We start from the raw sequence: 12935 nt of genomic DNA, 5'->3' as shown, positions 1-12935 counted from the left end.
CGCACCTCACCATGTCCTTTCCTGCCACTGCTCCACTCTCCGAGCTGTCTGATCTGATGCATCTCCTCACCTAGCACTTTAGCTGGCTGTGACTTGCTTTACTGCTAAAATCTGGCAGGGTGGGTGGGGGTGGGGGTGGGGGTGGGGAGGCGGGCTCAGGGGAGAGAAGTGGCCTAAAGTACACTTCTGTTAAATTTGTAAGAAATTATTATTACACTCAGGGAAACCCTAACTATTTTGCATCAAAACTAAAGGTCCTTTTTTGGAGTGGCTTCTGTAAAGATGAAAGGGAAAATCACACTGCATGAGTTACAGGAGGAATACCAATTAATAAGAACTATTGCCCTTTTCCCTCTACCTAAGGGACTCTTCCCTCAAGTGCAACATAGAACAATGCAGAATATAGCTGTACCACTTTTCATTTTTTGACACTCCTGTGACCGACTTCTTCATTCAAATCGTATTCTTATGTATGCTCCATTTCCTCATGACATTAACATCTCTGCTTACCTTTTGCATCACCCCATTTAGGCTGTAATTACCCTAGAGAATGTAGAGATGAAGGACACTGTGCCCACACCAGGTTAGGCAGGGTTTAGAGCTGAGCTGGCTGTAGGCTGGATTTTGCCCAGGGTAGAGAGTGGGAGGCTGAGATCCTGATAGATTGAAAGGCCAGCAAAGGGCGTTCTATTCCCAGAGCAGGACTGAGGGCACTGGTAACATGGGGGTCACAACATTTACAAGCGGTGTGACTGGCCAACTTACTTAAGACCTCTGGCAGCAAGGTTTGCTGTTTCCTGATCCCCTTTCCTTGTTTTTGCTGACAGCCTGGCCACATTCCCCAGCCTCTTTACAGTCACATATGGATAATGGAATGTGAATGAAAGTCCCATGTGTCGCCTCCTATAAAAATCTCATGTACATTCCTGTATGCTCTTTCCCCTCCTGCCAGCATGATACGATACAGGTGAGGCCAGAATCTTGTAGGCCCACAGTAGGGATGGCTGAGCAGGAGATGGAAGGAACCTCGGTTCCAGATTATCCACTGGAGAGGAGCACCTACTGAACCATCGTTTTGGATCTACTCAGCTTTACCTTAACTAGTAAATCTTCCCCCTAAGCCTCAGCTTACTCAGCTATAAAGTGGGAACTAATTGAACCCACTCTGTAGGGTTTTTGAGGACTAACTAAATGTCAAAGCACTAGAACTATCTCAACACACATTATTAGCCATGTTGTTGAGGGCATAACCTTATGCCTTATATTTCTCAGTGTAAAATAGGCAGAATAAAGCCTGTCTTCCACAGCTTTGTCAGGAAAATTTAGAAATCTCACACACACACACACACACACACACAGAACATGACTTGCCATTCATTAAATAACTACATTTATAACCTCTTTAAATACAAATATACATGATTTCGGAAATTTCTAAAAGAAATTTCAATGGTTATAGTTTGATATAGTGTAAAAATGTGCTTTAGAAATAAATTTAAAGATAAGGTGACATTGGAGTGACTTTGACCCTGAAGTACCCATGAGTCCGACACCTTATAAAATTCCATTTTCTATTCCGTTGGGAAGACAAAGCAGGGAAGGTCTCCTCTAGTAACCATGATGACTATTTTTTAAAACATGGATTGGAGACTAGGGCATTCAGAGAAAATTCTGTCTGAGAAAACAGCTAGCCTCATTAAGACATTCTAGAAAATGTAAAAAGTTCTCTCTCCTCTGATCTGGAGGATTTATGTTGTCAGGGAACAAGCATTAAACAGATGGGAAGATGTATTTATGGTTTCCCCCTTTGAAATCTACAAAACGAAGAGGATAAAACCAATTAAATGATGGCTTGATGCTTTTTAGCTTTTAGTGAAGTTCAAGGGGGCTGAGGCTGAGAAAGTTGCTTCTCTCAACAGGGTGAGGCGAGAGGAGTCTGCATTTTGGGGTCTGGATGAGAATAAGTAGTGGGAAAAGGACGTGACCAAACAAACTTTCTATCAAATAAAAACACAAAATAAAAAAATTTTTAAAACTAAGTATCATTTGAAGTCTCATTAAAGATTGTAGTGCTCACCTCATAGCAATGTACAGATCCAATGAAGACTTTCCCAATATCCAGCAGTTCAAAGTTGAAGTGAATTTTAGGGCCCATTCCTTCCCCTTTGATTCGCAGAGGCAGACGGATCTCTCGGCCTATAAAAATAATTCAGACTTGGTACCCCAAATGGTGCTTTATCACCCCAAATTACCCCTTGACATCTCACCTGGGGTAAAAAAAATCACATGTCCTGACTCCCTGCACTACATTGAGGGAACTGAAATTGAACCAATACAGAAGGTTTATCTTTAGGAAACAGGAGTACTGCTGGCGTCTCACCTTTAGGGAACGGCGTATATTGCAATTTAGGCTGACATTTTAGAAGGAAAAAGACAATTAAAAAAATTTAATCTCCAGGCACAGCAAGACAAATACCACAGGTTTTCACTCACGTGCAGAAGCAGAAAAAGTGGATCTCATAAAAGTAGAGAGTAGAATAATGATTATCAGAAGCTGAGAAGGCAGGGGGAAGAGGATAGGGAAGGACTGGTTAACAGTACAAAAATACAGCTTGGCAGGAGGATTAAATTGTAGTGTTCTGTAGCACAGTAGGGTGACTAGAACTGACAATAATTTATGGTATATTTAAAAATAGCTAGAAGAGAGGATTTTGAATGTTCTCAACACACAAAAAAATGATAAATGTTTGAAATGATGGATATACTAATTACCCAGATTTGATCACGACACCTTGTACACGCATACCAAAATGTCACACTGTCAACCATACATATGAATAATTATTATGTCAATTAAAAATGAAATTTAAAAAAATTAACCCAATTCTTAACATGATTCTGAAGTTTCTTATAAAAGATGCAATTTGTTCAAATCAGAGAAGGGTGGCCACAGACTAATGCTTCTCATAAAACGAGAGCCATCAAGGGGCTCCCAGGGACACTGCTCACATTGGTCTTCCTTAGATTTTGGAAGCAAGGTACTCGAGTCTGAGGGTCTCATCTGGACCCTTACTTTGCAAAGTTTCTTCTACACAAAGGTAATGGAATGCACTTAACAGTATCTATTATAACACATCTGTAATGGAGCCAGGGTCAACAGAAAGCATATAACTGAGTGGATTTTTGTTTTCTTTTTTTTTTTAAATGGAAATAACTTTATGATTAGATAATACATGTTCATTATTTATACAAATTATAGAGTATATGGAAATCTTCTCATAATTCTATCCTCTAAAGAGAACCACTACTAACATCTTGGTGCCTATACTTCTATGCTTACTATGCTTAATTATATAAAAGTACTATATAAGTGGTGGGAAAAGGATGTGACCGAACAAACTTTCTATCAAATAAAAACACAAAATAAAAAGAGCATATGCTATGTATATATTATCTGGTAACCTGCTTTTTAATTTTTTCGATATTTGTAAATTTTTATATATTTATAAATATATTTGTTAAGGGCTAAATATTTATCAATTAAAAAATAAATGTTTAATTAGGATAGAGAGTATGATATTTTGAAATACATTTAAATAATAAAAAGGTTATTATAATAATAACCTGATTTTTTCACTTAAATATATATATTTGGAACATATTTCTAATTTTATTTCTTTTTAAAAATTTTTAAATTCTAATTTGTTATGTATGACAGCAGAATGCATTACAATTCATATTACACATATAGAGCACAATTTTTCATGTCTTTGGTCATACACAGAGTAGAGTCACACCATTCATATCTTCATACATGTACTTAGAGTAACGATGTCCATCTCATTCCACCATCTTTCCTACCCCCATGCACCCTCCCTTCCCCTCCCCGCCCCTTTGCTCTATTGTCTAATCTTCTCATGCTTCCCCGCCCCAATCCCATTATGAATCAGCCTCCTTATATCAGAGAAAACATTCAGCATTTGTTTTTTGGGGATTGGCATTACATTCTCCAACTCCATTCATTTACCTGAAAATGCTATGATTTTATTCTCTTTTAATGCTGAATAGTATTCCATTGTGTGTGTGTGTGTGTATGTGTATGTATGTATGTGTGTGTGTGTGTGTGTTTATATATATATATATATATATATATATATATATATATATATCACACTTTCTTTATCCATTCATCTACTAAAGGGCATCTTGGTTTGTTCCACAGTTTAGCTATTATGAATTGTGCTGCTATGAACATTGATTTGGCTGTGTCCCTGTAGTATGCAGTTTTTAAGTCCTTTGGGTATAGACTGAGGAGAGGGATAGCTGGGTCAAAAGGTGATTCCATTCCCAGTTTTCTAAGGACTCTCCATACTGTTTTCCATATTGGCTGCACCAATTTGCAGTCTCACCATATATTCGGAACATCTTAATATTCTATTATCTAAAGACTTATCTTACCCTTCTTAATAGTTACACGATTGACTACAGGATTGCAAAAATTTGATGTATAAATAGTTTCCAGCAGTGTAATTACCATCCCTGAACATATCTCTGTGAATACCTTTCCTACATTTTCTTTAATCATTTTGAAAATACCCTGTCATTTACTGTTTCTGCTGAGAAGTCAGCTCATAGTTTCATTGTTCATCCAGGGTAACGTGTCCTATCCTGTGACTCACTTTTGGTTTTGGTTTTCAGCAGTTTTTCCGTGTTTTCAGGTATGGTTGTACTCATCCTTCTCAGGCTTTGTAGCACTTCCTGACTGTGTGACAAGTGCCTGCCATCAGTTTTGGAAACTTTCTGGTCTTTATCTCTTTGAATATTGCCTCTGCCTTATCCCACCTGACACATGCACCCTTTTGGCCACATTCCTGTAGACTCTTATTCTCTTTTATGCATTTTGTCTCAACGTGCTTTAGTATTTTAGATATTTTCTTTTGATTTCTCTGACTTCTATTTTATAAAGAAAGCTATCTCTGGCTATACCTAATAGGCTGTCAGATTCATCCACTAAGTTCTTATTTTGTTATTATAACTTATTAGTTCTAGGCTTTCCATTAGATTTTAAAAATGGTTTTCAGGTCTGTGCCTACTTTTGTCTGATAATTTTTTTTAAAAATCTGTATATGTAATTATATTATCTTATTCTTTGTAGGTTTGTGCCTATTGTTTATCTTAGTTTTGTATCACATTATCTTACCTCCTCATATGCTTGTCTATTTATTGACTGAATGCTAATTAGGGTCTATAAAAATTATAGAAATAATTTGAAGCTCTGACAAGATATCTATCTCCCTCTAGTTTCTGACTGGTGACTAGGAAACATTTACAATCCCAGAAAATCTAATTTAACTGTTCTCAACTAAGATTTTACTAGAGAATTAATCCATGCAGCATATCATTTGAGTGACTTTTAATTCTCCAAAGAAAGGTATATAGCAAATATGATCCTTGATATAAAGACAGGACCTAATTCCATACAAATAGTAGATGCCTTAGAACATTAGGGATTTATTATTTTTTTGGAAGCTCAATGAAGAATTGTCTCAATCAACCAAGTCAGTAGGTGAAAAATGGTTCAAAACCAAGCTTCAGTCTTGATGAGGGCTGGACCATTTTCAGCTCCTACTGGGTGGGTCCCAGGGTCCTTCCTCCTTGGCCATCCCTTGGATGTCTAAACTTTCTCCCTTAAGCCAACTTTTCAGTCTCTCTAAGTTTCTACCCCAGTGTCTTTAATAATAAAGTCCTCAAAGTCTGATTGTCTTGATTTTCTTCTGGATCTTGGCCCCAAGATTCTTGTTATCATCCTTTGCCTTTAAAACAGATTTTAAATATTTGGCTTTGATTTCCTCATTGTTCTTAGCAAGACAGTTAATCCAAACAACCCAGCCCACCATTATTAGAAAAAGGATTTCTAGAACAAAGGGATGCATGCTTGACATTTTGACAGTTACAGCCGTATTGCCCTCCTGAATGGTTGTACTAAGTGCCCACCAACATCAGGGGTTCCTGTCTCCATATCCTTCCCAGCAGTGGAGATAACAGTCTTCTTGAAAATACTTGATAGTTTGATGGTTTTCCTTAAATTTCTACCATTTAAGTTTCAAGTTATTTAAGGAAAAGGAGTATATTTGCTCTGTATATAATTTCTGAACATTCAAAATTCTTTTGATGCTCTCTTAGGTATAATTTTCAGTATTATGGGAAATACACTTAGAAACACCAAGTGGTGTTTCTAATTTATTATCAACATTATAATGCTGGGTGGTGTTTTATCTCCTACTATCTTCTGTTGCTATTTAGCTGGTTTATCTTCTACCCATGACATCCAAGACAGGAATAGTGTCCTTTTGTCCCTTGGCAACATAGTGTCATTAAGTGAGTATTGCTTTGATTATAAGAAACAAGAGGAATCCTAGCAATATTTGGGATAGCTGACTTAGTCACAGGGTTCCCTGGAAAAGAGATTCCTGGTGTTAGTGACAATACTCTAGAATAAAAACAAAGTTTCCAGAGGACCCAAACACTGTCACCTACTCCACTGTGCTAGAGTTCTAATCTAATGGCAATAATGTGTACTCCTTGGTTGAGATCAACCAGAGATATGAAAAATTGTGCTGTATAGATGTAATAAGAATTGTAATGTGTTCCGCTATCATTTATTTTTTTAAAAAATCAATAAATTTTAAAAAAGAAATGAGAATAAATAAATAAATAACAAAGAACACTATGAGAGAGCGAGAGAGTGGGAGCGAGAGCGAGAGAGGGAGAGAGGGGGAGAGAGAGAGAGAGAGAGAGAGAGAGAGAGAGAGAGAGAGAGATCTCCAGCTTTCAGAATGGCAAAGAAAGAAAATTGCAAATATATCATGGAATCAACTGCAGGACTATTTATAACTGTCAGGCCCAAAACCTTCTCCATCTGTTACCTTGACTGCCTTTCTTTAAAAAGTGGAGATGTGTTATAATAAAGCAGTGGGCCAATGTTTCTTTGGGAATTATTAATTACTTCAAAGGAGCTTGTCTTATTTGTAGCTAGCTTCTTCCCTCAGCCAGCACGGAACGGGAGTACAAGTAAGAACCAGTCTTGCATTTCTAAAAGTTTATCTGAACTTAGGGTCATATTATAAATGTTACTTTTCCACAAGATTTTTTAAGCAGATTTTTTTTTGGTCTTGGCAAAAGGCAGCAAGAGAGATAAACATGAAGGAGCTAGTAGGCTTCAAGGACAGATTCCTTATTAAAGGAGCCAAATATTAAAGTATTTTTTAAAATAAAGCAATTTCTCATCTATGATTACAGTGTCCTGGTTTCACACATGAGAAGGAGAGCAATGCACTACAGAACCCCTTTAATAAGCCTGAAATTGCTGAATGCAATAGAGATTAATGCAGTAAATACCAGAAAATGAAAACCATGGGCTTTTGAAAATTTGCCGTCTGCTGTGGTCTATTTGTGTTCTACCCACTACCCCTTGCTGAATTCTCATATTCAAACCCTCATCTCCAAGTGATGGTGTTAAGAAGCGGGGTGTTGGAAAGTGATTATAATGAGGGTGGAGCCCTCATGAACAGGAGGATTAGAGCCTTCTAAAGGAGACAGGAAGGAGCTTGTCCAAACCCCTCCATCAGGCCTCCGAAGAGAAACCAGTAAGTAGGTGTGTAACAAATCTGAACAGAAGCAACTTTTAAGAGAGAAAGGGTTTATTTGGCTGATGGTTTTGGTCCATGGTTGCTTGGCCCTGTTGCTTGGGCCTGTGGCAGCACAGTACAGTGTGGTGGAGCACATGGCAGAGGACACCTGTTACCTCATGGTGTCTGGGAAGCAGAGAGAGGGGGGAGAAAAAGAAGGAGGAGGAGGAGGAAAAGGAGGAGGAAGAGGAGTGGGAGTCCCAATATCTTCTTTAAGAGCAAGCCAGAGGCAATCTTCCTTTCACTAGACCCTGCCTTCTAAAGATTCGACCACCTCTTAATGGTATCACAGGTTGGTAACCAAGCCTTTAACACATAGGCCTTTGGGGGAACATTTAAAATCCAAACTATAGCAAGTGATATGAGGAATGGACCCTCACCAGGTGCTAAATCTGGTAGCACCTTATCTTGGACTTTCCAGCCTCCTGGACTATGAGAAACAAATTTCTGTTGTTCATAAAGCACCTGGTCTATGGTATTTTGTTACAGCAGCCTGAACAGATGTCTTAGCTATTCCATATTATACTTATTCCTGAGTAGTGAGATAAGAAAAATGGGGGTGAAGAGTAGCAACAGGAAGAACAAACTGCCATTATTTACACAGATTAATACTGACTACTTGAAAAATCCAAAAGACTCTGTAAACACTTTTTAAAAATTAATAAGACTGGGCTTGGGACATAGCTCAAGTGGTAGCGCACTCACCTGGCATGCGCGGGGCACTGGGTGCGATCCTTAGCACCACATAAAAAAAATAAAAAAAAGATGTTGTGTCCACCAAAAACTAAAAAATAAATATTAAAAAATTCTCTCTCTCTCTCTCTCTCAAAAAAAAATAAGACAGAATAACATTGAGAGTTACCAAATTAGTGTACAAAAGTCAACTGCATTTCTACACTCAGCAACAGTTAGAAAAATTTAATTTTCAAGATACTATTTATAATAGCAACAAAAATAGAAAGTACCTAGGAATAAATCAACAAAATATACCTAAGACCCTTAATAAGAAAATTGTAAAACTTTATAGAAAGATGTTCACAAAACTTAAATAAATGAAAAACTAGATTTACAGCATTGAAAAGGAAGACTCAATATCATAATGATGCTGATTTTTTTCCCAAATGATCTATATCTTTAAATTCACTATTCTGCTAGACAAAAGCCCAGGACATTCTAAAATTTAAATGTAAAATCAAAGGTCAAATAATAAAGACTCTTCTGAAGAAGAAAACATTGGAGACTTGCCCTTCATACGCTAAAGTCTAGTATAAAGCTATTGCAATAAGGTAGTATAGTTTGGGGGAAGAAAGGGCAAAATGGCAAAGGGAACAGAACAGAAAACTTAGAATAGATGTACTCATATGTGTGAATTTGACATATGACAGCAGATGCTAAATATCATGAGGAAAGGTGGTGTATGTATTCAAGGAGGTGAAACAACTGGAACTCTTCAATGGGATCTTAAAAGACTGAATCATGGTACCCAAAGATATGTACATCCTAATACCTGAATCTGCAAATACCACTTTATATAGCAAGAGGGGTGATTAAGTTAAAAATTTTGGATGGGGATATCATCCTGGATTAGCTGTATCTTAAAAACTGTCTTGAAATCAGGTAATAGTAACTCTCCAATTTTATCATTTTTTTTCAAACATTGTTTAGCTAATCTAGGTTCTCTGCATTTCCACAGGAATTTTAGAATTAGCTTGACAATGTTCTATTTTAAAAAACATCTGGGATTTTAATTTTAATCACATTAAATATATAATAAATTTGGGGAAAAAACAACATTTTAGAAATATTGAATTTACCAACCAACGGCCAACGTTCTGTTTTCTGTTTAGGTCTTTAATTTTTCTCACCAATACTTTGAAGTTTTTGTGTTGTATGTTTTGCATACATCTCGTCACATTTATCTCTAAGCACTTCATACTTCTAATGCTATTGAAAATTTTATATATATAAATATATACATATAAATTATATATATGTACATATATCAAATATACATATTTGGAATTATATATAAATATAAAAATATATATATAAATATAAATATATATATATATATATATATATATATATATATATATATATAAAATTCCAATTTCCCAGTGTTCATTGTTAGTGTGTAGAAATAGATTTCCTCTATATGGATCTTGTATCCTGCAACTTTGCTACATTTGCTTTTTTAAAGTCCTTATTTAAAATGAATATTCTCCAGCGCCATTTCCACAGATTTTAATTCAAGAAAACATAGATGAAACCCAAGCACCTACATTTTTAATGAACAGTCAGGGTGATTGTGGTGCAGATTCTCTAAGGACATTACTTTGAAGACATATTAAAATTGTTAACTACATTAACTTCTGACAACATGGCAGAGGTTAGCTGACTCAATCCTTCTTCCACTCCAATACAAAAAGAAAAAAAATGCTGATTAAAACATGATATATATTTTTAATGCTTATCCAAGCTCAAAATAAAGGAAGGAAAATACCAGGTGTTAGAAATAAAAAGGAAATTTGGCTAGCATAATCAATGAGCCAGGTGACCCAAAGAAGGCCCAGGCTTGTAGAGTAGATACAGGCCTATCTAGTGGTCTAGTGGATTCAGCTTTCCCTCACAGAGAGGACATGTGGTCTTGTTCCTACCTGGGAATGGAGAATTGAACTGAGATCTAAGCAGAAATTCAGGACCCTGAAAAAGCTATCTATTTCCAAAAAAGGAAACTATAAAAATTCTACTACTGGCCTAGGGAAGCAAAAGTAAAGCTTGACTTCTAGCTAGCACTCTGAATAGGGAAAAGAGGCTCCTAGGGAAATCAAATTCCTATGTACAGGTTTGCAACTCAAATTTGCACTATGTGATAGGTGTAAAGAATCAGAAGGTGAGAAAATAAAAATCATAGAACCTGTGGCAGATGACATTAAAAAAAAAAAACCCTCTGAGGGACTGTTTTCATAATCCATCCCCATGCTAAAAACAGCTCATAATATGAATATCTTAAACCATCTGAAGAAACAATGTAGCATGAGGAAAATCAGTCATTACCACAAAAATGTGAGTTAGCACCCCAGGAATTTGAGATATTAGAAAACTTCTACAGAAACTCTTAACAAAGCATTCTCAAAATCTTTGAGGAAATGAATGAAGAAATAGAAAACATAATGAAGGAAGAAAATATGGAAATATTCAAACTACATGCAATTTCTAAAAATGAAATGTGAAGTCAATAAAATGAAAAGCTGAATAGATGAATACATCAAAGAGTAGAGATGGCTGAAGAACTAATTAGTCAACTAGAAAAAAGGTCTTTGGAAAATACCCAGAATGTATCACAGAGAGACAAGGAGACTGGAAAGGTAAAGAAGAGATTAAGAGACATGATAACTCCAAAATGAGAAGATGGAGATAATGAGAAGAAAATAACTAAGGAAATAAAATACTTTGATGAAAAATTCTTGGTCTGAAGAAGCATGTCAAGTACCAAGTGGGATAAATAAAGGCGAATCCATCCTAATGATATTCTTTTGGCCCCGGGAGTGGGGGGGGGGGTTAGGGGGTGTACCGGGGATTGGACTCAAGGGCACTCGAACACTGAGCCATGTTCCCAGCCTATTTTTATTTTATTTAGAGAGAGGGTCTCACTGAGTTGCTTAGCACCTCACTAAATTGCTAAGGTTGGCTTTGAACTTGTGATCCTCCTGCTTCTGCCTCCTAAATCGCTGGGATTACAGGCATGTGCCACTGTGCCCAGCCCCAATAATATTCTTAGTAACAATCAAATTGAGAGAACAGACAGATAATGCACAGAAATGACAATTAGATTGCAGTAAACTGCTCGTGTCAATAATACAGTCCATTGTCCACACTGTGAGAAGCAAGCAAACACAGGAGAGACCACCGGTAAGGTTCTGGCAAACAGCTCCAGGGGAAGCCCCTGCCAATAGCCAGCATTGATTGCTAGATACACAGTAGGTCAGCTATACAATACTGTCAACCTCCCTTTAGCGTGCTCCAGATGACACCACAGGGAACAAGAGGAAGGACGCTTGCTGAGTCCTGACCAAATTGCAGAGCTTTGATCCAAATCAATGACTGTTGATTGGTTTAAGCCACTAAATTTAGGGTGCCTTATTGTGCAGCACTAGATAAATGGAACAAGGTGACAAACAAATCAGGGTTTTTATTTCACTCACATATCAAGGACATTGGGATATACGGTTTAGGGCATGATGATGCTGCTGATTTGGTAAAAACAAAGATGAACACAATTGTATTTACTGCAGCTTTTTAATAACCTTTAATACAGGGTGGGCTAGTCCTTCCACATTATTCTTGTTTTATGAATTTTTTAGGCCTTCCTAGTTCATTGATCTCCCTCATAAAATATTTTTAGATCAACTTGACTAATTAAAAATAATAAACATTGATATTATCACTGAGAATACATTATCTTTATAGGGGGGAACTGACCTATTTATGATGTTCATTTTCCTGACCAAAAACATAGGCATACTTTCCATTTGTTCAAGTCTTCTTAAATCTGGCTTATGTATACATAGCTATTTTAATTTTATTCTCTTTGTTTGAAATATTTGGCAGCTAAAAATACCACTTAAAGAGTAAATAATGGGGCTGGGGATGTGGCTCAAGCGGTAGCGCGCTCGCCTGGCATGCGTGCGGCCCGGGTTCGATCCTCAGCACCACATACAAACAAAGATGTTGTGTCTGCCGAAAACTAAAAAAATAAATATTAAAAATTCTCTCTCTCTCTCTTTAAAAAAAAAGAGTAAATAATGATGAAACAATTTGTTACTCATAGGACCGAGAAACTTCATCTTATTATGAAGTCTGATGAGTTTTGAGAAAGTCTACCAATATGTACAGTGTCACTTACATATTGCTCTGAAAAACCCCATTTTTTTGAATGATTGGGGTTATTCAGTTTTCTCTTTCCTAAATCTAGCTCAATCTCTATTCTTTATTTCAAGTAAAATAACAATCAAAAGCTCTGAATTGAGACATTCCTCCCTCTTATAATGTACAAAATGAAAGTGGATGATGAGGCTTTATCTCGCCTGAGTCTTTAAAGGACGTGGGTGCTTCTGGACTTATTCTCGCCAGGCAGTGTCTTCTGCATTGGACTCTGTAACACCAGGGACCCTACTACCTAGCAAAATATTTCACAGTTCAAATCAGACAGTGCTGCTTCCTGTTGCAGTTCCCATATGCTGATCC

At 36.8% G+C, this 12935-nt stretch overlaps 1 protein-coding gene across 8 annotated transcripts in view; it reads right to left on the bottom strand.

Annotated features, from left to right (window-relative positions):
* Positions 1 to 12935, bottom strand: part of Hydin (HYDIN axonemal central pair apparatus protein) — a 398809-nt gene that overhangs the window by 225637 nt on the left and 160237 nt on the right. For all 8 annotated transcript variants that reach the window (XR_009225878.1, XR_009225879.1, XM_058575799.1 and 5 more), the window contains one exon: positions 2078 to 2196. Coding sequence is in view for 6 of the 8 variants with exons in the window: in XM_058575799.1 (XP_058431782.1) it covers positions 2078 to 2196 (119 nt within the window). In the remaining 2 variants the exon portion in view is untranslated. The remainder of the gene's footprint in view (positions 1 to 2077; positions 2197 to 12935) is intronic.

The sequence above is a fragment of the Marmota monax genome, unplaced genomic scaffold (assembly GCF_021218885.2).
Source record: "Marmota monax isolate L192 unplaced genomic scaffold, Marmota_monax_Labrador192_F-V1.1 WCK01_AAM20220418_F8-fsc00024, whole genome shotgun sequence".
NCBI classification, from domain to species: Eukaryota; Metazoa; Chordata; class Mammalia; order Rodentia; family Sciuridae; genus Marmota; species Marmota monax.
Note: the sequence above shows the minus strand (reverse complement) of the source record. Positions and strands in the feature narration are given on the sequence as shown.